This window comes from Triticum dicoccoides, chromosome 6B, assembly GCF_002162155.2.
Source record: "Triticum dicoccoides isolate Atlit2015 ecotype Zavitan chromosome 6B, WEW_v2.0, whole genome shotgun sequence".
NCBI classification, from domain to species: domain Eukaryota; kingdom Viridiplantae; phylum Streptophyta; class Magnoliopsida; order Poales; family Poaceae; genus Triticum; species Triticum dicoccoides.
Window position 1 is genome coordinate 712,563,375 of NC_041391.1, and position 20,367 is coordinate 712,583,741.

General features: G+C 43.7%; 3 protein-coding genes across 5 annotated transcripts; 2 read left to right on the forward strand and 1 right to left on the reverse strand.

The window, feature by feature from the left end:
• The first annotated feature begins 4,268 nt into the window (after positions 1-4,268).
• On the forward strand, positions 4,269-9,641 carry LOC119322066 (protein FAR1-RELATED SEQUENCE 5-like). The gene is made up of 7 exons (XM_037595575.1): positions 4,269-4,372; positions 5,791-5,859; positions 5,951-6,025; positions 6,106-6,243; positions 6,371-6,550; positions 6,714-9,187; positions 9,312-9,641. The coding sequence occupies exons 1-6, from the start codon at positions 4,280-4,282 to the stop codon at positions 8,538-8,540; spliced, it is 2,382 nt and encodes a 793-aa protein (XP_037451472.1). The 5' UTR covers positions 4,269-4,279; the 3' UTR covers positions 8,541-9,187; positions 9,312-9,641.
• A 141-nt stretch (positions 9,642-9,782) lies between these two features.
• Positions 9,783-17,568, reverse strand: LOC119325253. 3 transcript variants are annotated; one of them, XM_037598994.1, is made up of 19 exons: positions 17,350-17,568; positions 15,601-15,718; positions 15,424-15,483; positions 15,275-15,337; positions 14,526-15,179; positions 14,267-14,419; positions 13,992-14,056; positions 13,642-13,873; positions 13,247-13,456; positions 13,071-13,121; positions 12,679-12,956; positions 12,465-12,593; positions 11,746-12,119; positions 11,200-11,371; positions 10,968-11,075; positions 10,717-10,848; positions 10,473-10,576; positions 10,200-10,377; positions 9,783-10,060 (listed from the first exon to the last, which is right to left on the reverse strand). In XM_037598994.1, the coding sequence occupies exons 7-19, from the start codon at positions 14,049-14,051 to the stop codon at positions 10,055-10,057; spliced, it is 2,034 nt and encodes a 677-aa protein (XP_037454891.1). In that variant the 5' UTR covers positions 14,052-14,056; positions 14,267-14,419; positions 14,526-15,179; positions 15,275-15,337; positions 15,424-15,483; positions 15,601-15,718; positions 17,350-17,568; the 3' UTR covers positions 9,783-10,054. The 3 variants fall into 3 exon arrangements, with proteins under 3 accessions (XP_037454891.1, XP_037454889.1, XP_037454890.1); XM_037598992.1 differs by having other exon boundaries at positions 12,679-12,965; positions 17,350-17,567; XM_037598993.1 differs by lacking the exon at positions 15,275-15,337 and having other exon boundaries at positions 12,679-12,965; positions 17,350-17,567.
• Positions 17,569-19,119: 1,551 nt separating this feature from the next.
• On the forward strand, positions 19,120-20,009 carry LOC119320013. Its single transcript, XM_037594159.1, has one exon. The coding sequence runs from the start codon at positions 19,149-19,151 to the stop codon at positions 19,851-19,853; it is 705 nt and encodes a 234-aa protein (XP_037450056.1). The 5' UTR covers positions 19,120-19,148; the 3' UTR covers positions 19,854-20,009.
• The last annotated feature ends 358 nt before the right edge of the window (positions 20,010-20,367 follow it).

Below are 20,367 nucleotides of genomic sequence, written 5' to 3' on the forward strand. Positions count from 1 at the left end.
ACGGAGCCAGTCGACAGGTCGAACAGGCCGTAGAGAGATTCGTTGGGCTCGATTGCCGCGACTTGGGCGGTGGTCGACTGGCGAGCCACCGCGTGCCTCACCCACCGCTGAAGCCTCGACCGACCGGAGCGCTTACGCCGGCGAGAAGCGGGGAGGGGATGACACGAAAACCGGCCTATACTGGGTCGACGGTTTCCGCAGAAGGACGCCGCGGACGCACGCTCAAAAGTGCATAGCTCCGCGGACTGGGAGCGCGTCGACGTCGAGCGGAGCCTCCTGCAGCCAGGCAGAGTCGTCGGCGACAAACGTGAGCGCGCCGAGAGGATCTCGCGGCCCTCAACCAAAACTCCACCTGAAACCATGATGATGGGAATCGGAAAAATTGCAACTTCTCCAATAAGTCGCTAAGACACCTGCCCCAAGGTGGGCGCCAACTGTCGTGGTACTAAGTCTGACAGTAGAATAGGGGGTAGGTATGGAGAGGCAAGATCCTAGCTATGGAGTAGTTGTGTACGCAAGAGATTTACGAGTTCAGGCCCTTCTCAGAGGAAGTAACAGCCCTACGTCTCGGAGCCCGGAGGCGGTCGACTGGATTATATGCGTAAGAGTTACAGGGGTGCGAACCCTTCTGCCAGTGGAGGGGGTGGCTTATATAGAGGATGCCAAGACCCCAGCCAGCGCACGTAGCGGAGGGTTAAAGTACATTAAGGCCTGGCGTTACTGGTAACGCCTTACATAAAGTGTCATCATGACCATAAAGACTACTTAATTACAGACAGTTTGGATACAGAGTAGATCTTGAACTCCTGGTGGTCGAGTGAGTCTTCATGGTCGAGTGTCTTCAAGTTCGTCGAGCGTCTTTCAGTCCGTCGAGTGGAATCTCCCTTGGTCGACTGGAAGACGGTTTCTTCTGTAGATGTCCTTGGGGAGGGTACCTGAGACAGGTTCATGACCCTACCCTAGGTACATGACTTCATCACCGACCGGAAGCCGTGCTTGCCCCTTGCCTCACACGTACATGGCATGCTCTGACGGGTAGCTTGCAAACCCAAGCTGTTGCATAGTGCAATCGAGCTTGGCATTCCAAGCTCGCGGCGCCTCCCGCAGCCCATAGAGTGGCTTGTGGAGTCAGAACACCTGTGCTCCTCGCCTCTCCGCGAAGCCAGGTGGCTGTGTGACGTAGACCTCCTCCTTGAGCTTGCCATTGAGGAAGGCCGACTTGACGTCAAGATGGTGCAGCTCCCAGCCGCGCTGTGCCGCCATGCCAACCATGACGCGCACTGAGTCCAGCCATGCCATGAGCGTGAACGCGTCGCCGTAGTCCACGCCTCCCCTGGCCACGAGCCTCACCTTGTGCTTGACGACGATGCCAACCGCATCTTTCTTCAGCTTGAAAACCCACTTGAGGCCAATGGCTGTGTGACCCGCAGGCAGATGAGCGAGCGTCCAGGTGCCGTTCTCCTCGATAGACGCTAGCTCCTCCAGCATCGCGCTTCGCCAGCTCTCATGGGGCGCTGCTTCTGCAAATGTAGTTGGTTCCTCTTCGACCAGCAGTAGGCGCTCCGCTGGCGAAGATGACTTGGCTGCCCCGCCATACACATCTGCGAGACGGCGGAAACGGTGCCCCGTGAATGGATCGTTGTCGGCGTTGTATGAGTCGAGCCGCGTTGCAGGTGGTGTAACAAACTCCACTTCCTCTGGAGCCTCGTCGGGACATGTCCCACCGCCAGACCCGTCCGGAGAGGCCGTAGCCGCGCCGGATGACCGTGTTGCTGGAGATCTGGCCACGGCCACGCTCTGGGACGTGGCAGGAGATGCGACCACGGTCGTGTTTTTGGGCGTGGCTAGAGAACCCACCGTGGTGTGGTTGTCCTCTTCTCGCTCCCTGCTCGCGTCGCCCGGTGTGGCGGGCACCTCCTGTACCTCAGTGGTGAGCGGGAGCTCATGGTGGACGACGAGCGGCTCTGCTGTGGGCACGTCGGTGGCGGCCCAATCCCAGCTCACGCCCTCGTCAAACACCACGCCGCGCGACGCGTACACGCGCTTGGTCAGTGGATCGTACACCCTGTACGCCTTCGAGCCCGCCTCATAGCCGATGAAGACCATCTTCGTGTTGCGACCGTCGAGCTTCTTCAGCCCGGGCCGCGTGTTCTTGACGTAGGCCATGCACCCGAAGACACGCAGGTAGTGCACGACGGGCTTCTTGTCGTGCCACAACTCGTACGGAGTCTTACCATCGATGCTGCGGGTGTACGATCTGTTGAGGATGAACACCGCAGTCGCCATGGCCTCCCCCAGAACCAGCTCGGCATGTTCTTCACCTTGAGCATGCTCCGGGCCATGCCGACGACGGTCTGGTTGTGCCGCTCCACCATGCTATTCTGCTGCGGCGAGTAGGGCGTCGTCAGGTGCCGCTACACGCCTTGGTCCGCGAAGTACTCGCCGAGCGTAGTAGATGTGAACTCGTCGCCTTGGTCATGTGGTTCGACGCGCCGGTGTCCAGAAACCACTGACCATCGCATGACGCCTCCTCCGCTCCTAGGTTCGCCTCTGCACGCTCCTCTTGAGCATGACGTGCTCCCCCACACCCTGTGGCGGGGACACGGCGATCACCTCCATGAGGAGCGTCGAGTTGTCGTTGTGCCCGTCCGCGGCGTGCCCGCCTTCTTCGGCGAGGTTCGCCTCTACGCGCTCCTCGCGGATGCGCGTCTTGCACTCACGCGCCAAGTGCCCGTATTTCTTGCAATGACGGCACTGATCTGTAGGCTTTGCGTGTCTGCCGGAGCCACGTCCACCACCGTGTCCGCGGCCTTGCCCACGGCGTCCGCCGCCGTGCCCTGACCCGGAGCCGCTGCCTCCGGATCCAGGCACGCGTGCCACTCCTCCGCCGTGAACAGGAGACGCCCGACACTTGACTCCACCTGGTCCAGCTCGCACCTCTCCTCGGCAGCCCTCAGTCGCCGAGTGAGCTCCTCCATGGAGAGCGCCGGATCAACAAGTGTCTCAATTGACAAGGCGATTTGTGAATACCTCTTCGGGACGACGGAGAGGAACTTACAGAGACGACCCGTTTCTCCTGGATGGTCTCCTCGAGCTGCGCCATGTTTGTGATCCGCATGTCGAAGTCGTGGATGGTCTCGCCGTCGGCGAAGCGGATGTCATTGTACTGCTTGGAGAGAGTTGGTGGAGATTCGGTGAACTGGTGTTCTTATGGATTGACGGTGATTCGGTTGACCCTGATCAAGGATTGTGGGTGCCTTGCGCCCTTGCATACTTGGCGGCTGGCGCTGCTGTACCAATAGGGCATACCGGGTGCGTGCCTGGAGCCTGCCACTGATCTATGCAAAGCGATTAACAAGCAACAAGTTTTTTATTATTGCAGTCAGCTACTCGTCGCTTAATTCGCAACTAACGCATGTTCTTCACCTAATGCATGTACTTTCCTTATATATAGGCATATTGTCGCTCCTAATTTTTTTGAGAACTTATTGTCGCTCCTAATGCATGTTCTTCACCTAACAACTACATAGCCCATAGTCGAGGATGGGCTCATCGACCACGGAGTTGCCCAGCACCTCCCACACAACCTTCATGCTCGTCTCCACCAGCACCTCCATCTCATCCCCCCGGAGGCCGGAGCAGCGGTTGCGGCGATGAAGAGGGTGAAGCAACCCTACTCGCTCGACTCGCGTGGGTGTGTGAGTGGGTGACGGTGGTGATCCAATGAGAGGAGAGCATGTTTGATGGTTCGATCGGCCGTGGGGCTAGCGATGGTGGGATTTGGGCTCTTCAGACCCGTTGCGGGGTCTAGGGCCAGTTTTGACGTAGGTGGCAACAACAACAACAGGGAGTGACTAATCAACAGTCTGACTGATTTTAAATTGGTGTCAGGCCGTTTTTTGTTCCACTGATTGATTGACACGTGTCTGAGTATATCCCGTGTCTAGAAACTAATCAGTACAGAAAAACGTCTATTTTCTTTCCTGCTTCAGGTCGAAAAAATCTGCCCAAGCCTCTTGGGCTCTTTCTAGTTTACGTAAAAGGAACCTGCCCCTTATACGGGCCGCCAGGCAGACCTGTTAATGCAAGGACGCGAAGGCTGACGAACAAAAAGAACCCACGCTGCCCACCACCCCCCTCTCTCTCTCACCCGTTTAGCAAGCTGGGTTGGGCCCCTCCCATCCCCCCACCCCCCACCCCCAGCCCAGGCCTTTCCGTGCTCCTCCTCCTTCTATCCCGATCACCTTCTTCTTCAAGTAAAAGTCTGAGCACGGGCGCGATGGCGGCTGACGGGGGAGAAGACATGGATGCTCTTTGCGATCCAGATTTGGGCTACTTGGCGCGGCCGCGAACTGCCCTCGCCCAAACTAAGGTATACCCCTCTCGCCCCAACCCAGCTCACTAGTTGCATACTTTCCCTTACTGAAGAATCTTTCAACCCGTGAATAAAAACTGAAAATTCAGAGAAGACAGGTGCTCTGTGTCAGATTAACTTAGATATCTTGGCTGAGGTTAGGGGATCAACTTAGATATCTTAGCTGATGCCCTTCGCCCCAACACCCCCCTGTTACTAGTGGCAGATTTTACCTAGGACAATGCAAAATAACTCAGAAACTAGACTGAAGAAAAGAAGACAGTCCATGTGTAAGCTACTAGTACTAGTGGCAGATTTTCCCTAGGGGAAGTAGGTAACTCAAAAACCTAGTGAAAGAACATTTGACAGTTCATGACTTTGCATTCCTTTACAAAAAACCACATGTGAAATTACTTCTAATAGAGACTGATGAAAATGACATAAAAATGACAAAAAAAATGACTAGAGAAAGGCTTACTGGGTCCTTGATAGTGTACTTATCAGTGAAGACAGAATGTACTTAATCTCAAATCATTTAGAAATGCTTACTGCTCTTGCTGCCGGTTCCATCTACGTCCATCGGCTAAATATGCCTCCTCGTCGCATTAAAAAAAACTGAAAGCATGGACAAATCTGAAGAAAGAAAGCATAGCAGATTCTGAAACAAGAAAACACACAGATATATGTATTATATACTAAACTGATAAACATGACTAAATAAATTCTTCATTCATGTTTAAAATGACACTGAACCTAAAATACAGAAATCTAAAACTGAAAAGACTAAGGAACACACACTGGATCTGAAACAGATGAATGATAGAAAGAAAAAAAATACTGAGGAACACACACTGAATATGACTTGAAGAACTTGATTACTGAATCCGAAGCAGAAAACTGATGGAAAATAGATAACTGATAGAAAGAATACCAAGAAGACTGAGAAGAATACCAAGAGGACTAAGGAATAAAGATAACTAATGATTGATAACTAAGAACTGAAACAGATGAATGATAGAAAGAAAAAAATACTGAGGAACACAAATTAAAGTCTTGAACTGAAACAGATGAATGATAGAAAGAAAAAAATACTGAGGAACACAAATTAAAGTCTTGAACTGAAACAGATGAATGATAGAAAGAAAAAAAATACTGAGGAACACACACTGAATATGACTTGAAGAACTTAATTACTGAATCCAAAGCAGATAACACTGAATCCAAGAAGACTGAGAAGAATACAAATTAACACTGAAATAACACCGAATAAGACACAAGATCATAGAAAAAGACTAAAATAATTATGACTGAAATGCAAATTGACTCAATGTGACATATGACTAAAAAGAGAGTAATGATAGAATTAACTACTTCTTTGTCACATATTTGTTCTTGAGTTTCTATATTGTATCTGAAAAAGAGACTGGATTTTACAGGTGAACAGCTGCATGAATGAGGATATGCATGATATGTGCATTGGAAGCCAAGAAGCTCTGTTCATGCAGGTCGATGGAGGAAGGAAAAAATGCTTCATATTTTTTATGCCTTACAACTTGTGTGCAAACTAACAAAAAGTAATTATGTGCATGAAAACAGCCAAACTTCTCTTATGTGGCGCTGTTGAAGGGTTATATTGACCTAAATGGAGACTCTCAGACAATCAATACCCAGGTGCGGGCAGATTCAAAATTGAAAAGAAAATTTTGAAAAAAGTAAAAATAAAGACCAACTTTCGTCACACTGATGTGCAGGGACCGGAGTCGTGCTTGGGTGCTGCTGACATTGGTCAAACAAGCGATGCGGGTGAACCTCTTCTACATTCACAACAAACAAAGGCGGCTCAGGTCTTGGGTGGCGACTACACGTCCAACAGCACACCAAGCCTTCAGGTAAAAGGGTTGGGAAAAGAAAACTAAAAAGCAAAATGCGAAACAGGGAAAAAGTGACAAACTTAAAACAGATGATGAAAAATATCAAAAAGGACATGTGATAGGTTTCAATGTTCCCTTTTTTCAGGATTTAGGCATGATGGGTGACTTTGTTGACGACCAGGACAATTCTCCTGTGCAAATGGAGGATCTAGATGCACAAACAACAGCTTTTGAATTATCCAAGGGAGGGGATGATATATCGTTTGATGACTGTCAAGGAGATCCATGGAGGCCAACCCTCTTTGATGATATTCGCTTGGATCAAGTGAGCAAAAATGTTTTATAGTGAAGAACCTTAGAGAAAAAAAACACAAAAGGGCATCAGTAAGCAAAAAAGAATAGAAACTATCATACTAATGGAAAAAAGAAAAAAAATGAGATAATTTGACACACATTTAATGATTAACTCGTCACTACAACACGTGCAGGTTGATACAAACAATGAAGGAAGAGACGGCTCTTCTGAGAGGGAGCAAAATCATACCTGGAATCTCGATTCTACGACATGTGTGTATGTTGGTTCCTCTAGACAGTCTCGAGAGGCGGGAACATCAACTGATGCATGCCATCTGCAAGTGCAAGACAACAAGAATGAAGATAATGAAATCAGTGAAGAAACAATAGAAGATTTTTTGGAAAATGAAAGACGGGCCGCAGAAGGAGGGAACGACAGAACAATTGATAGCGAGCTGAAACCTGAAACAGGGATGCATTTTGCTACGAGGGAAGAAGCTCAAAAGTTCTTAAACTTCTATGCCTTTGTAGCTGGTTTCTCCATATCTGTTGTGTCGACTGCCCGCACAACCAGCAAAAAAAGGGACAGAGAAGTTACAAGGGTAACACTGAAATGCAACAAGTATGGGCATAATACAGAGGCTGAAATGGAAAACTTGTCTGTACAAAGAAAAAGCACTGTCATAGCGAAGACAGACTGCAAAGCACACATGCTAATTTCTTTGAAAGATGGAAGATGGCACATAACTAAACTCAATCTTGATCATAACCATGAGCTCAACCCTGGCAGTAGGTTTTTTAGATCTCATGTTTACATGTCTGATGAAGAGAAAGCATTGATCAGAACAATGAAAAGGTGCAACATACCTACGAGGAAGATAGTGGCAGTATTGGCGTACATAAGAGGAGGAATGGACAAGTTACCATACAACAAAAGGAAAGTGAGTAACTATGGTACCACAATAAACAGAGAATTGGAAAATAGTGACGTCATGGAAGTGCAGCAATACTTCGAGAAGAAACAAGCTGAGAGCCCTGGATTTTGCTACTCAATGGAAGTAGATGCAAAAAACAAGGTCCGGAGTGTGTTTTGGACAGATGCTAGATCTAGAATAATGTACCAAGAGTATGGGGACTGCATCAGCTTTGACACAACATTCCTAACAAACAAGTACAACTTGCCGTTTGCACCGTTCGTTGGTGTTTCTCCACACGGGAAGACGTACTTGTTTGCTTGTGCCCTTATTATCGATGAGACTGCTAACACATTCAAGTGGTTGTTCCGGCAGTTCTTAGCAGCAATGGGAGGCAAGGCACCCAAAACAATAATAACTGACCAAGACAGAGGAATGGAAAAGACAATAAAAGCTGTGTTTCCACAAGCAACACACAGAACATGCTTGTTCCATGTGATGAAAAAAGCCGAAGAGAAAGGGTGCAGAGTGTTCCAACTGAATCAAGGGTTATATGAGGACTTTCATGACATAGTGAATAACTCATTGACAGAGAGAGAGTTTGAAACACTATGGCAAACAATGATTGAAAGTTACAATGTGGGTGAGGTGAAAATTTTCCAAGACATGTGGGAAGCAAGGAAAAAATTTGTGCCAGTGTACTTCAAGACAAAGTTTTTCCCATTCATCCAAACAACAGCTAGGAGTGAGGGCACAAATGCTTTGTTCAAGAAGGGGGTTGGTGCACAGTTCAGCATGACAAGCTTCCTACGAGAATACCAGATAATACTAGACAACATCCATGCAAATGAGGATGAGCTTGACCATAATGCAAAGCACAAAAAAGTTTCCTGGAAATCATTCAACACTAAGTACTACATCGAGAGACAAGCACACAGCCTGTACAACATAAGCATCTTCAGAAAATTTCAGCTCATTCTGAATGATGTAACAAGACTGCAAATTAGAGAAGAGGAAAAAAATGAAACTATACATGTTATACCAGGCAAAGAACTACTACAAACAAGAACACAAGACAAGGCTTTATGTGGTGCAAGTGGATACTGAGAAAGAAGATTACTCCTGCATTTGTTGCAAGTTTGAAAAGGATGGCATTTTGTGTTCTCATATTCTGAAAGTGATGCTGCACCTTGAGGTGGATAAGATACCAGACAAATACATAATAGACAGATGGAGGAAACAAGGCAAGAAAATGAATAAACCCAAGGAGATTCCACTCATATTAGATAATGACAAACTGAGATACAATGTCCTAGGGATGAAGCTAATGGAGCTTGGCTCAAACGCATCAAAGAGTCAAAGGAAGTTTGAATACCTGGTATCAGAAATGTTCAGGATTCAACAACACTTAATTGATATGGATAGAGAAGGAGAAGAAGAGATGGATGGGCAAGGAGAACAAACAGAGGAGAGCAACAAATCCAACAAGACAATAGGCACACTGACAACTATGGTGCAGAGTGGGGGCAGCAATTCAACTGTTGGGCTATTGAATCCTGATAAGGCACACACAAAAGGGCGCCCATGAATGATGACCATACAAGAACGCATAAAAACCAAGACATTCTACAAGTGCAGCCACTGTAATGATCCGGGTCACACAAAAAGGAAATGCACTAATCTGGATAAAGTATACGACATCCCCAAAAAGAAGAGATCTAGGAAGACAAACCAGCCAAGCACGGCTGATGGAGGTGATTTCCTATAAAAAACTACTAGAAAATAAACATAGCACTCCATTGACACACTCATATAAAAAATGTAAAAAAATGGTATTGTTATCGACTAACAAAATAACTCTTTTCATGCATATAACAGGGCAAGGACGACAGAATGCTAGAAGGGAAAAGAACAAAGAGATCAACGCTACCAACATACCTACCGATGAGGTCTCCCAACTGCAGCAATGACGTGGCTCCTACCCTGCAACTCTAACTCCATCTGCTCGTACCCTGCATGGATAGAGAACAAAGGAGTAGTCAGGACTATTTACATTTTCTGATTGTACAAACTTATTGAACAAAGGAAGGAAAAAATGAGGTGCCGAAGCAAAGAAGTAGAGAGTGACTAAGCGAATGGGAGGGACTTACCGAGCACAATTTATTCCTTTTAGGTACCGACTGCAAGATTAAAATAAGAAACTACAAAAAAGAAAAGCTGAAGACATACTAAATAAGACCGAGGGAAACTAAAAGAAAGAATAGAGAAGAAGATCTGACGCCAATCTGAACAATTAATAAAACTGAAAATAGTGAAAATTACGGTAGAACAAAAAAATGATAAAGTAAATGATAGTCTGTCTCAGAACTAATACGTATGACATAGAATAGAAGATTTGTCTTTACATGAAAAAAGAAGTGGCCACCATTTACAACAATATGAGATGCTCGTACAACCAACGACAACTTCCTCAACAGTTCCATTGATCACTACACTACACAAAATGATCTAGATGATGCTACAGAATTTTTTAAAATGAGCTCTCTTCTTCTCTTGATGCCCATCCAAACAAGTCTAGAAACAGAGAACGACACCGCTATCATGGAGGATCGCTGACGAAGTTACCCCTATCAAAAGGAAAAAAAACACACATCATAAGACAATTAGAAAAAATGCAAAAAAAGAATAAAAAAGATGCGAAAAAATACAATTTTGAAAAATGAGAAAAAAAACGAAGAGTTAAAATGAATAAATGAGAAGAAGAACCTGCAAGTTGAAACGAGTGACAAGGCTCTTGTCTGCAGTGTTTTTCTTCCAAAAGAAAAGTTGGTTCATGTATTGAATTCTTATGTGTTGGATGTCTTCATGTGAGAAAATCTTGCGCAGATCCAAGGTTGGGTCCCATATCTCCATTATCTTTGTTGCAAACACTCCACAATCATTTCTGAAAAAGGAGGTGATGTTTCAAAAAAAGCAAGCTAAAAAAGGGGGATAAAAACAATAATAAAAACAGAGCAGGTGGGAAAAGAGAGCCCTGACCCATTAATCTGCTTTGGCACGTGAGGGTACATCCTTTTGAAAATCTTGAAATTATGCTGGTCTGTTTGGAAAATGATTTCCCACAACTTGATGAAGTTATTGATCTACATGTAAATAAAAAAATGATGAAAAAAAGAAACATAAAAATTAAAATCATATAGATGGGGGGAAAGCATTTAGACAAAATGATGTGATGTATAAAGTGTGATGGACAGAAACAAAAAAAAGGTGATGAACAGCTTACAAATTTCTCTCTGATAGACTTGTGAAGATATGAGTCCTTGTCGTAAAAAGAATCCAAGAAAGCAAAAAGTTTCCACTTGAAATTGACAGCAAACACTATCCAATGGTTGTCGAGGCATGTGGGGAAGAACAGCTGATCAAAAATACAAAAAAATAAACACACACAAAAATAGAGTTAGAACCAAAAAATATCAAAACGGCAAAAAATAGAACACAAACAAAAAAAGAAAAAAAGGACAGAGAAGAACACACCGTATTTGACAAATCTAGCCGTTTACCCCTACTTGCTGATGCTGCCCCCAAAAAAGAAGTGGCAATTGATCTTAGTTTATCATCTTTTGGGTAGTTCAGAATATACTCCTGCGGGGAACAGACAAATACATGACCAAAATGGCAAAGTAGAGGGAGGGTAATGTACACCAAAAATAATGACATAAAAACAAGCAAAAAAAATGATAGATGCTGAGCCAAAATAAGAACATACGCCAATGTTCGGGAAGAAATGGTGCCTTCCAGAGATTGAGGAATGACGGTCCTCGAAGAACTTCCGACAAAAGCAAGGGATCAGGAAATTGTCGATGTGCCCGGTTGGCATAAGGCTTTGTCCAAGTGATACGTAATTGCAATGAACCATTGAGTACGCCAACGCATACTTCCTGTTTGTTCGCCACATAGAACAAAAAAAACTGATCAGGCAGGGCCACACTTTTCTATGGGCGAACAGGAATAATCTAGTCGGTGTTCTTGGTCTTGGCGATTGCCATCTTCTGATGAAACAACATTTGATCGTTGTTTAAGCTATATTGGGAAAATGGATTTTGTATGCTGCTATGCTTACCATGAGCTATTCAAGTAGAACTAGGAACATATCCCAGGATAGTGAAATTAAAAACCTTACTTGCCTACTTATTCACTAATGTTTATATTGTCAGTAACTCAAAGTATCAGACCTTAGCTGGTCTATCTAGAGTCTAAAAGCCCTAAACTTGTACTAACTTAATAAAAAAGGCTAAAAAACTGATTAACATACCTCTGAATTCTTTTTGTATAGGCAAGTTCGATTATTGAGTTGTAATGCATGCACTCTTCATTTGACACAGGGAACTTTTCATTTTCCTCGATTGGGAGTTCCAAGAGACTTTTTGGTCGCAAAATGATCAAATTATCATGTCCACCTTGATTGAGAACGGTGTCCGGTGCAAGTTCATCGATAATGATATGATTATCAGTGTCGTCTGGCACATCAACAACCTCTTCTACCCCTACTGTAGATTGGCGTTGACGTTTCGCAATTGGTCCGATTAGATTGTTGTATACAAGATCTGCATTCTTAGCTAATTCGATTTGCCTGACACCAAAACTTGTTGGACTGATATCAACGATGTCTGCCTTCCTCTTAGTTGGCTTCCAAAAACAAAAATAAAAAAGCTTCAGTGAAAGCTAACATGCAAAAAAATCATGTAAAACTGAGCCAAAACGGCTACACACATGCAAAAAAATATAGATTGAAGATTTCAGGACTGTCCAGCTATGTATGCTGACAAAAAAATGTTGCTTGCTGATTGGTTGAGCTGCCGAACTATGGTGAGCGTGTAGAACACAGAAAAATGCTGAATAAAAGTACTAAGACAAGACTAAAAAATGACTAAATACGAGAGGTATAACAAGACGCACTCAGGTCCCTATATCCCTCATAGCCTCATAACAAAAATAAAAATAAAAAAGAGAGTAAAGAAACTAAACACTAACCATAGAGGGGGAAAGATCAGCCACTGGGATTGGTGCTTGTTTTGTGCCAATGATTTGGCTGGTTTTTGAAAACTTGTCTGCCAATGCCATGAGCTTAGGAGGGTTGTTGCTGGTGCCAATGTTGCAGTCCTATAGTGCAGGGGGTGTTAGATGAAAAAACATAGTGACAAAAAAAAGAAATGCGACAAACAAAAAAGATGCATAAAAAGCTGACCTCGCTGAACAGCTTTGTACGGCCAATTGGTGACATGTGGTTAATCATCTGGTAATTGCTCTGCCCTGCCTCAGGAGGTGCAATCTGACCTCCAACATCCTTCTTTGTGCCGGTAAGACTGGTGGAGCGTGTGAAAGTGCCCTGGCTGTGTTGCACACTAAACTGAAGAAAAGAGTTGCGCTCCTTCAACCCTGCTGGGAATGTGTTAATCAAAGAAAACTCCTGCTCACGATGCATTGTGTTGAACACCCTAGCCCTGACCTTCTTCACTACTTCCACTTCGGGCACTTGGATGGGGGGAAAGGAACAGAAGAGAAAATTAAGACTTGACTGCACAATTTATAGAAAAAACTAAACTTAAGTACCAAAGAAAAAGAAGAAAATAGATTTACCTTTTTCATTGCTGTGTTCAACAATTTTAGTAATCGCACATTCTGGGGTTGCTGCAGAAAAAACACAAAAAAACGATGTAAAAAGCCACTACTAATTACTAAAGCAACGAAAAGAACACAGAAAAGGGGGGGGGGGGAATAAAAGAGGAACATGGAGAAAAAGTGCACGAATGAACCTAAAGCGTCATGCGAGTCCTTATGAACTAACGACAAACTGTTCTCAACAACAGGTTGCAACGGAAGTTTGTTGTTGCTCGTTCCTGTGTCGGAATGCTTGCTAGCTGCAATTGATGAAACCATGTTTTCATTGATCTTGACAGTTGTTCGGCTGATGTTGCTCTTAACGTGCTTGAGCTTCTCATTCACATCACTGCTTTCACCATACTCTGCTTTCCAAAACAAAAGACACATATACTCACATAAGTAAAATAAAAAACGTTTCTATGAAGACCACAAAAACTAAAATAACTTGACAGTGATCAAAATAACTTTCAATAAAAAAAAAACAGAGCAAGTATCTGATGAGCTTCTCAAGTAAAAAAGAGCATGAAACACACTAAAAAATGCATACCGCGTAAACCTTTTTTGTGAGTTCTATCATCCTCACTTGATATGACCATCTTCTGTTTCGCTAATGATGCTAGTTTTGAAAGGGTGCCCTGACCACCAGCGTTGAAAAGAGATGATACTCCAGGTCCAGATAGAAACTTCAACACATTTGATGCTATTGCTTCCTGAACATTTTGAAAACCAGACTCATTTATGTTGTCGCAGTGTGCGCTGCCAATGATGCCCTGAATAATCTGACAAGAACAATAATATTAATAACACAAAAAGAACTACACTGAAAAAATGACAAAAAAACTTGAGAAAAAAACTTAAGGAAAAGATAACAAAACATAGTAAAGGCAAAACTAAAACCTGCCCATGTAGAACGTTAGCATAAGATGACAACATTTCCTCTTTGAAAGATACTGACATTCATCCTTGTTGTATAATGCCGTGACGAGCACCCATTTCAGTTGCAAACAGATGATGCGCCGTAGAAAAATGATTGATGCAGAAAAAAGGAAAAAAATAGTCAAAAATAAAGACTATCTACAGAAAAGAAAAAAAAGGATGTATGTTCCTACCTCCCTTTTCAACTACTGATAGAAAAAATGTTCAGCACAAAAATGCAAAAACATCTAACACACCTCATTTTTGAACGGTCTCCTTCCAAACAAGTTGCTCTTCTTCCGGTCAAGTTCCGAGAAATGTTTAATCAAATTACCCTTCCATGCAAGAATCCTTGGGGCGCCTTGCTCGACCACCTTTACACCAAAGTCAAGCTTATCTAAATACAACACCTTCAAAAAACACAAAAAAAAACTTAGAGAGAAAAGGAACAAAACAATAGACGGGGTATGTGTGACCAAAAAAACAAAAAGAACAAAAGAGATACTGAACACTTACAGCCAAGCAATATATGCAGAAATCGAAGGCTTTTGGTTTCCTGCCGGTTTCCCTACCAAACAACACATATTGGTTGATGCCGGTCAAAATCCATTGGTAGACAAGAAGACACATGTCGAATCCCCTTGTGACAGTAGGATCCTCCAGAAGGAATAGGAAGTCCGTGTGTATATGATCATTTGAAGAAGGGAACAGAAAGCATGACATAACAATCACCATGAAACATATAAAGGTGTCCTCATCGCTAAGATCTTCTTCTGATGTGAGCATATTTCCAAAGAAAGTGACATTTGGAATTTCTGAAAGATTGAACCTAGACGTAATGAAACTCCTCCCTCTCTCCTTATTGGGCATCGCTACAACGCCACTGTTCGGCAAACCCAACACAAGATGGACAGACTCCTTAGAAAGAGAGATAATCTTCTAATCGTCAATAATGATTTGGGAAGATATTGTGTCTACGCAACCAACAATCCATCTGGTGAAGTGAGAAGGGAGTTCAGTTTTCTCAAACTTCAGGAGATGCTCGAACCCGTATTTTGAGATCACATTCTTCCGGCCAATAGCCATACGCTTGAGTATCTCAGCGAAGTACTTGGTGGCATACACACTATACGCATCCCTTCCTAGCCCTGTTGCTTTTAGCCTTTTATTCTGAAAAACCACATTGAAAAAAGCAGACTAAGACTAACAAAAAAAGTGAATTCAGTGATGCAAAAACATAGAGTTTGTACAAGAGATTCAGCAACCTCGACTTTGATATTAGCGTTTTGACAAAAAATTGAGAATTCCCTCTTGAGAGATTTGAGAGCCTGTTGGGTATGATGGAAACCAACAAACAGAAACCATCAACATAAAAAAATACTAAAAAAACTAAAAACAAGAAGATAAAACGTACCTCCTTGAAAAAGCCGAATAGAGCATCCTCTAGCATCTTCTTCCTCCTGGACACAGATTCCTTCAGAGCAAACAAAACAGAAAAAGAGAAAAGAAAGGAGTTGTTACACATGTAAAAAGACAGGAACAAAAAAACAAAAAGGTATGAAAAAACCAATTAAAATCTACATGGACATACATCATCACTGCATGTGCTACTCTCCTCCAGACTGTCGCTGCTTGACATTTCATTATCAGGATCGTAGCTGTGGTCATAGCCAACGCTGTAAGGTATATGACCTGCATAATCTGCACACCTGCATGTATGGGCAAAAAGAAAGCTAAGAAAAATAGCCTTGAAAGAACATCAGACGTCCAGAACACACCCCCTCCCCCCATAACACTAGTGTTTTGAAAACTATAGAAAAAGTAAACATACACCAAGATAAGGAGCATGCTAGAAAGCAAAATAAACTGTTGCAAGCTATACAAAATGAAAAACATGGAGGAAAAAACACACTAAGAAATAAAACTGAACAGAACGTGAAAGCTATCCGGTGGGAGCGGAGCTCCACACCCAGCTGAAAGATTGACCAAAAAATGTTGTGCTCGCAGCAAAAAAAAGTAAAAACATAACTAACTACTTCTACAAGATGACTATGGGCTAGATCATGGTCATGGCACGAAAAAACATAATTGAAACAACATAGACAGTGACAACATGATCAAACATACGACATTTGAAAGAATGCACGTGAATACACCCCAAGAATGAAGACATAATGTGAGCTAAAATAACTCTCTAGTCATCGGACAAGATAAAAAAACGTGTGGTCATTCCGAAAGCCTTTTCAAAAAAGGATCCGGACACTGGACATCAAACATACTGATGCTATTATGGAGTAACTCATAACTGAAGGAGCGTCTTAACATCTATTCATTCAGTTTCAGAGGTGGCAAAAAAAGAAAAAATACAGACTACTGAATATGAAATTTGACGCTGCCAAGGGACATTTTAAGCTGACAATCATCAGGGGAAAAAATATTTTGCATTTCAAGGACAAACTCTGCTGTTCCTGCAAACTCATCGATGCACAGGACAAAAAGACGAGCAAGTTGTTCGTTCAGGTTAAGATAACCAAACAGACTTACATACTGAATTATGAGAAGAAACATTCAAAAATGACATGTGTATAAGGAAGAAAATATAGATCCAAAAGAACATGTATGAGCACAGATATCTAAACTTTCCACTTCCCACTTATGCAGATTAAAAGAGGGTAACTGGAACAAATTCCATTGCGTACACTAGTTTCAGAACAATCTACTGCTTGGTTAGTTGGTGCATAACACAACATTCAGATGATCCCTAAGCCATTCTCTACGTAATCACTAAACTCTCTGAAAAACAAATAACATCCATTACTAACTAAAAGCCATCAAAATGAAGCTGACAAACAAAAAGTGGCACCCTACAATTTCTCCATATTAGTACTCCTGCAGAAGAAAAGAACGCATACATTCAGTTACCTATCCTCTGACCATCTACAAACATTCCTTGGGCTTCTCAAATATCTTACAGGGTAACACACTATATGTGGAAAATTCAATCAGACTGAAAATGAGGTCTACATCCAGAACAAAAGAGAACTACATTCAAGACAAAGTTGAGGCGTAATTAGTGAACGGAAACTGGGCGACACACACATACAGGTGCCTGCAGCAAAATTCAGGGGCGTTCTCTGATGAACCACTCAAAAAACTCCCCCAGGATTGAAGAGATTCAGGGGCGTTTCTGTTCTACCACACACCTTCCTGGCCGAAACTACAAACAACTAAACCACCCCCTGCTATGGAGGTCTGTGACCGGTGACAATCGCGACGAACTGAAATTCAGAGGGCATAGACATATAGAACAGAAAAAGGGCAGCAGGAAGGAGCGTGATACCTTGCGCCCCGACGGCGCCGACGACTGCCGTCGCACCCACCGACTGAAGCTTGCTGGTGGCGAACACGGCGGCGCAGCTCCGCCGAGCTCCTCTCCAAACCGACATCTGACCTGCGTGCAGCCGGCCCTGTGGAGCACGCCTCCTGCTTACAAGCTCTCCTCGCGGAGGACTCAGCGCGTGCCATCTCCGTTGCTACACACCGGCGAGGACGCCCCCGCCTCCCCTCCGCCGCCTCCGCCCCCGCCTTTCCTCCGCCATCTCCGCCCCGCCTCGGCCCACCCCCACCAATCCCCTCCTCAATACAACAAAGGCCGCCGCCCCACAGACTGAATAGAAAATTCAAAAACACCTGGCGCTTCGCGGATCGAATAACGTAACCCATAGACCCGCAAACCCGAAAGCCCAACAACACAGGAAAAGTCCGCCACGTACCCACATCCAACTGAGGACAAACGAAAATCGCGGAGATTCGTGTGAATCGGACGGACTAAAAAACGACCTGAGACGAATTTGTTTTCAGACGACTGAAAAATAGTAAAAGTGCAACAAAAAGGTGCTTCAGGCTGAAACATTTCTCTTGGATTGTATTTTGCGTGGCCCACTAATATATACAGTTTGTTCTCTTAAATATCAAAATCAATACTTATTGTTTACTAATTTTATAACTTAGTTCGAAATAGAGTTTTTATTTTTTGAGAGAAAAATAGGATTTCTTATCATTTTTCTTTTAGTCTGCATATCATCAATTCTTAAAGAAATATAGATAAGTTCGCCCTCGCCCTGATGCCAATCTATTTACGTACTACATAGATTTGTGTCGCATGTGGCATGACGCAGGCAGAACCATAAGATTAAGCCAGCCGATGGATATGGATGATGATATATAACAACCGAGATACATACAGTAACAGAAATGCGGTTGTGTGCATCAGTTGATGCTGAGGCCAGGGTACACCCCATTTCAAAAAAAAAAAAAAGTTTCTCACATTACAATGGCAGATGCCGTGATTGCACGATGAGATTCATGGTATGCTGTTTGCTTCTTGACAGAGGCACTTTTCTTTTCCATATGCTAGTAAGACAAAAACCTTTGTGGTCATGAAATGTTGACGCCTTGTCCGTCTTTTCTATGTAGTTGATTACAAGTCAACCAATTGAAGTAGTAGTTGTTTTATTTATTATAATTATTTGAAAGCTATCATATCATGCTGAGAAATTTTGACAGCGTCTTTTTTGTTTTCTACATATCATTGACTACAAGTCAACCGTCTGAAGTATTATTATTTGTAGTATTATTATATGAAAGTTACATAGCGTGTGCAAAAAATTTGACGTCTTCTCCATGGTTTCCATATCATTGACTAAAATTCAACCAAGCAAATAATAACAATTTTATTATTTGAAAACTACGTACCATGTCTAAAAATTTCGATGCCACCTTTATGTCTTCTCCATACCATTGATTACATGTCAATTGATTGAAGTATTATTAGTTTTTGTGGTGTTATTAATTATTTGAAAACTACGTACCATGTCCAAAAAAATTGACGCCTTCTCTGTCTTACGTTGTTGACTACAAGTCAACTGTTTGAAGTATTATTGTATTGTGTGGTACTATTATTTGAAGCTACATGCAATGTGTAGAAAGTTTGACCAAGTAGTATTCTTTTGGTGTTATTACTTATATGAAAGCTATATACCGTATATGCTTGCATATAAGGAGAGGAAACCCAGCTTTATTTACATCTCACAAAGAACAACTGAACAAGCTGTGCAACATCTGCGCATAGATCATTAGATGGATTTTGAGTCTCATGAAATCTTAGAAGTTGTGCCTCGGGCAGGTGACGACCCCAACGGTCATGCGAATCCTCAGGCGGCGGCTGCTGGTGCTGGTGCCGGCGCCGGCGCCGGTCATCCGGCAGCCGGGCAAGAGGACCCGGTGGCGGTGGCGGCAGCTCAGCGAGCTAAAGAAGACGCGGAGTATCTGGACAAGATGCGCGGGTGGCTGATGACGGTGGCCACGCTCTTCGTCGGCTTCGCCTTCCAGGCGGCGATGCACCCGCCTCCGTGGATACTGCAGGACTATCTCCGACTGTTGATAGCCGCGCACGGCGGAGCCGCTTCTGACGCCAAGACCAAGCTGGCCAACGACGAGGGCCTGCTCGCTGCCAGGGACGGAGGCCTCACGGTGCCATGTTTCATGGCGCTCAACATGCTCACCTTCGCGACGGGGCTGGTCCTGCTGGTCACGCTGCTCGTGATGAAAAGGGGCCCGTCCGGCAGTGACATGAATCGCATAACGTTCCTGGTGAAGGGTCTCGCCGCCACTGTGGCCTGTACGTTTGCCGCCGGTGTCTCCGCCGATCCCGTCGCTGCTTTGCTGGTTCTTGTTTTTCTCACGCTGTACGCCATCTTGGCTTTCGTCAGAGTCATGGGCTGGATCCGCGGAGTAATGTATCAGCGGGTGTGGCAACTATTGCAAAGGAGAATAGGATCTTAGAGTAGGGCATTGTGATGAAAAAGTGCTAGGCGAAAGCGAGGTAGTTGGCCTTTGTCTAGTGCCTAGCTAGGCGGCACTTAAGAGCTCTAGGTGGGCCTAGGCGGTTGTGTAGTTATGAAGATATTATGTGTATTTGTGGTATTAAATATGTATAAATTTTGATTAAGAGCATATAAATAAGTAAACTAGCGCTACTATAATTATAATTGTAATATGACACATTTGGTCAGCCAGTGCAAGAAGGAATGATTTCTAGTTCGGGTAGATAATTTCTTGATTGCCTAGACATCCACTTATGCACGTTTGTCCATCAGCTAGCACCTTCTAGGCACTGCCTTTTCCAACAGACAATTAAGAAGTGTCATATTATTTCACTCATCTGTTTGGTATCGATTTATCTATATCTATTTATATCTATATTAATTACAGACTTTCTTTGAGTTCCCAGTTAATCCACATCATTAAAAATATTCTAACTATTCAATCTATGTATTGGATCTATCTTGACCCTATT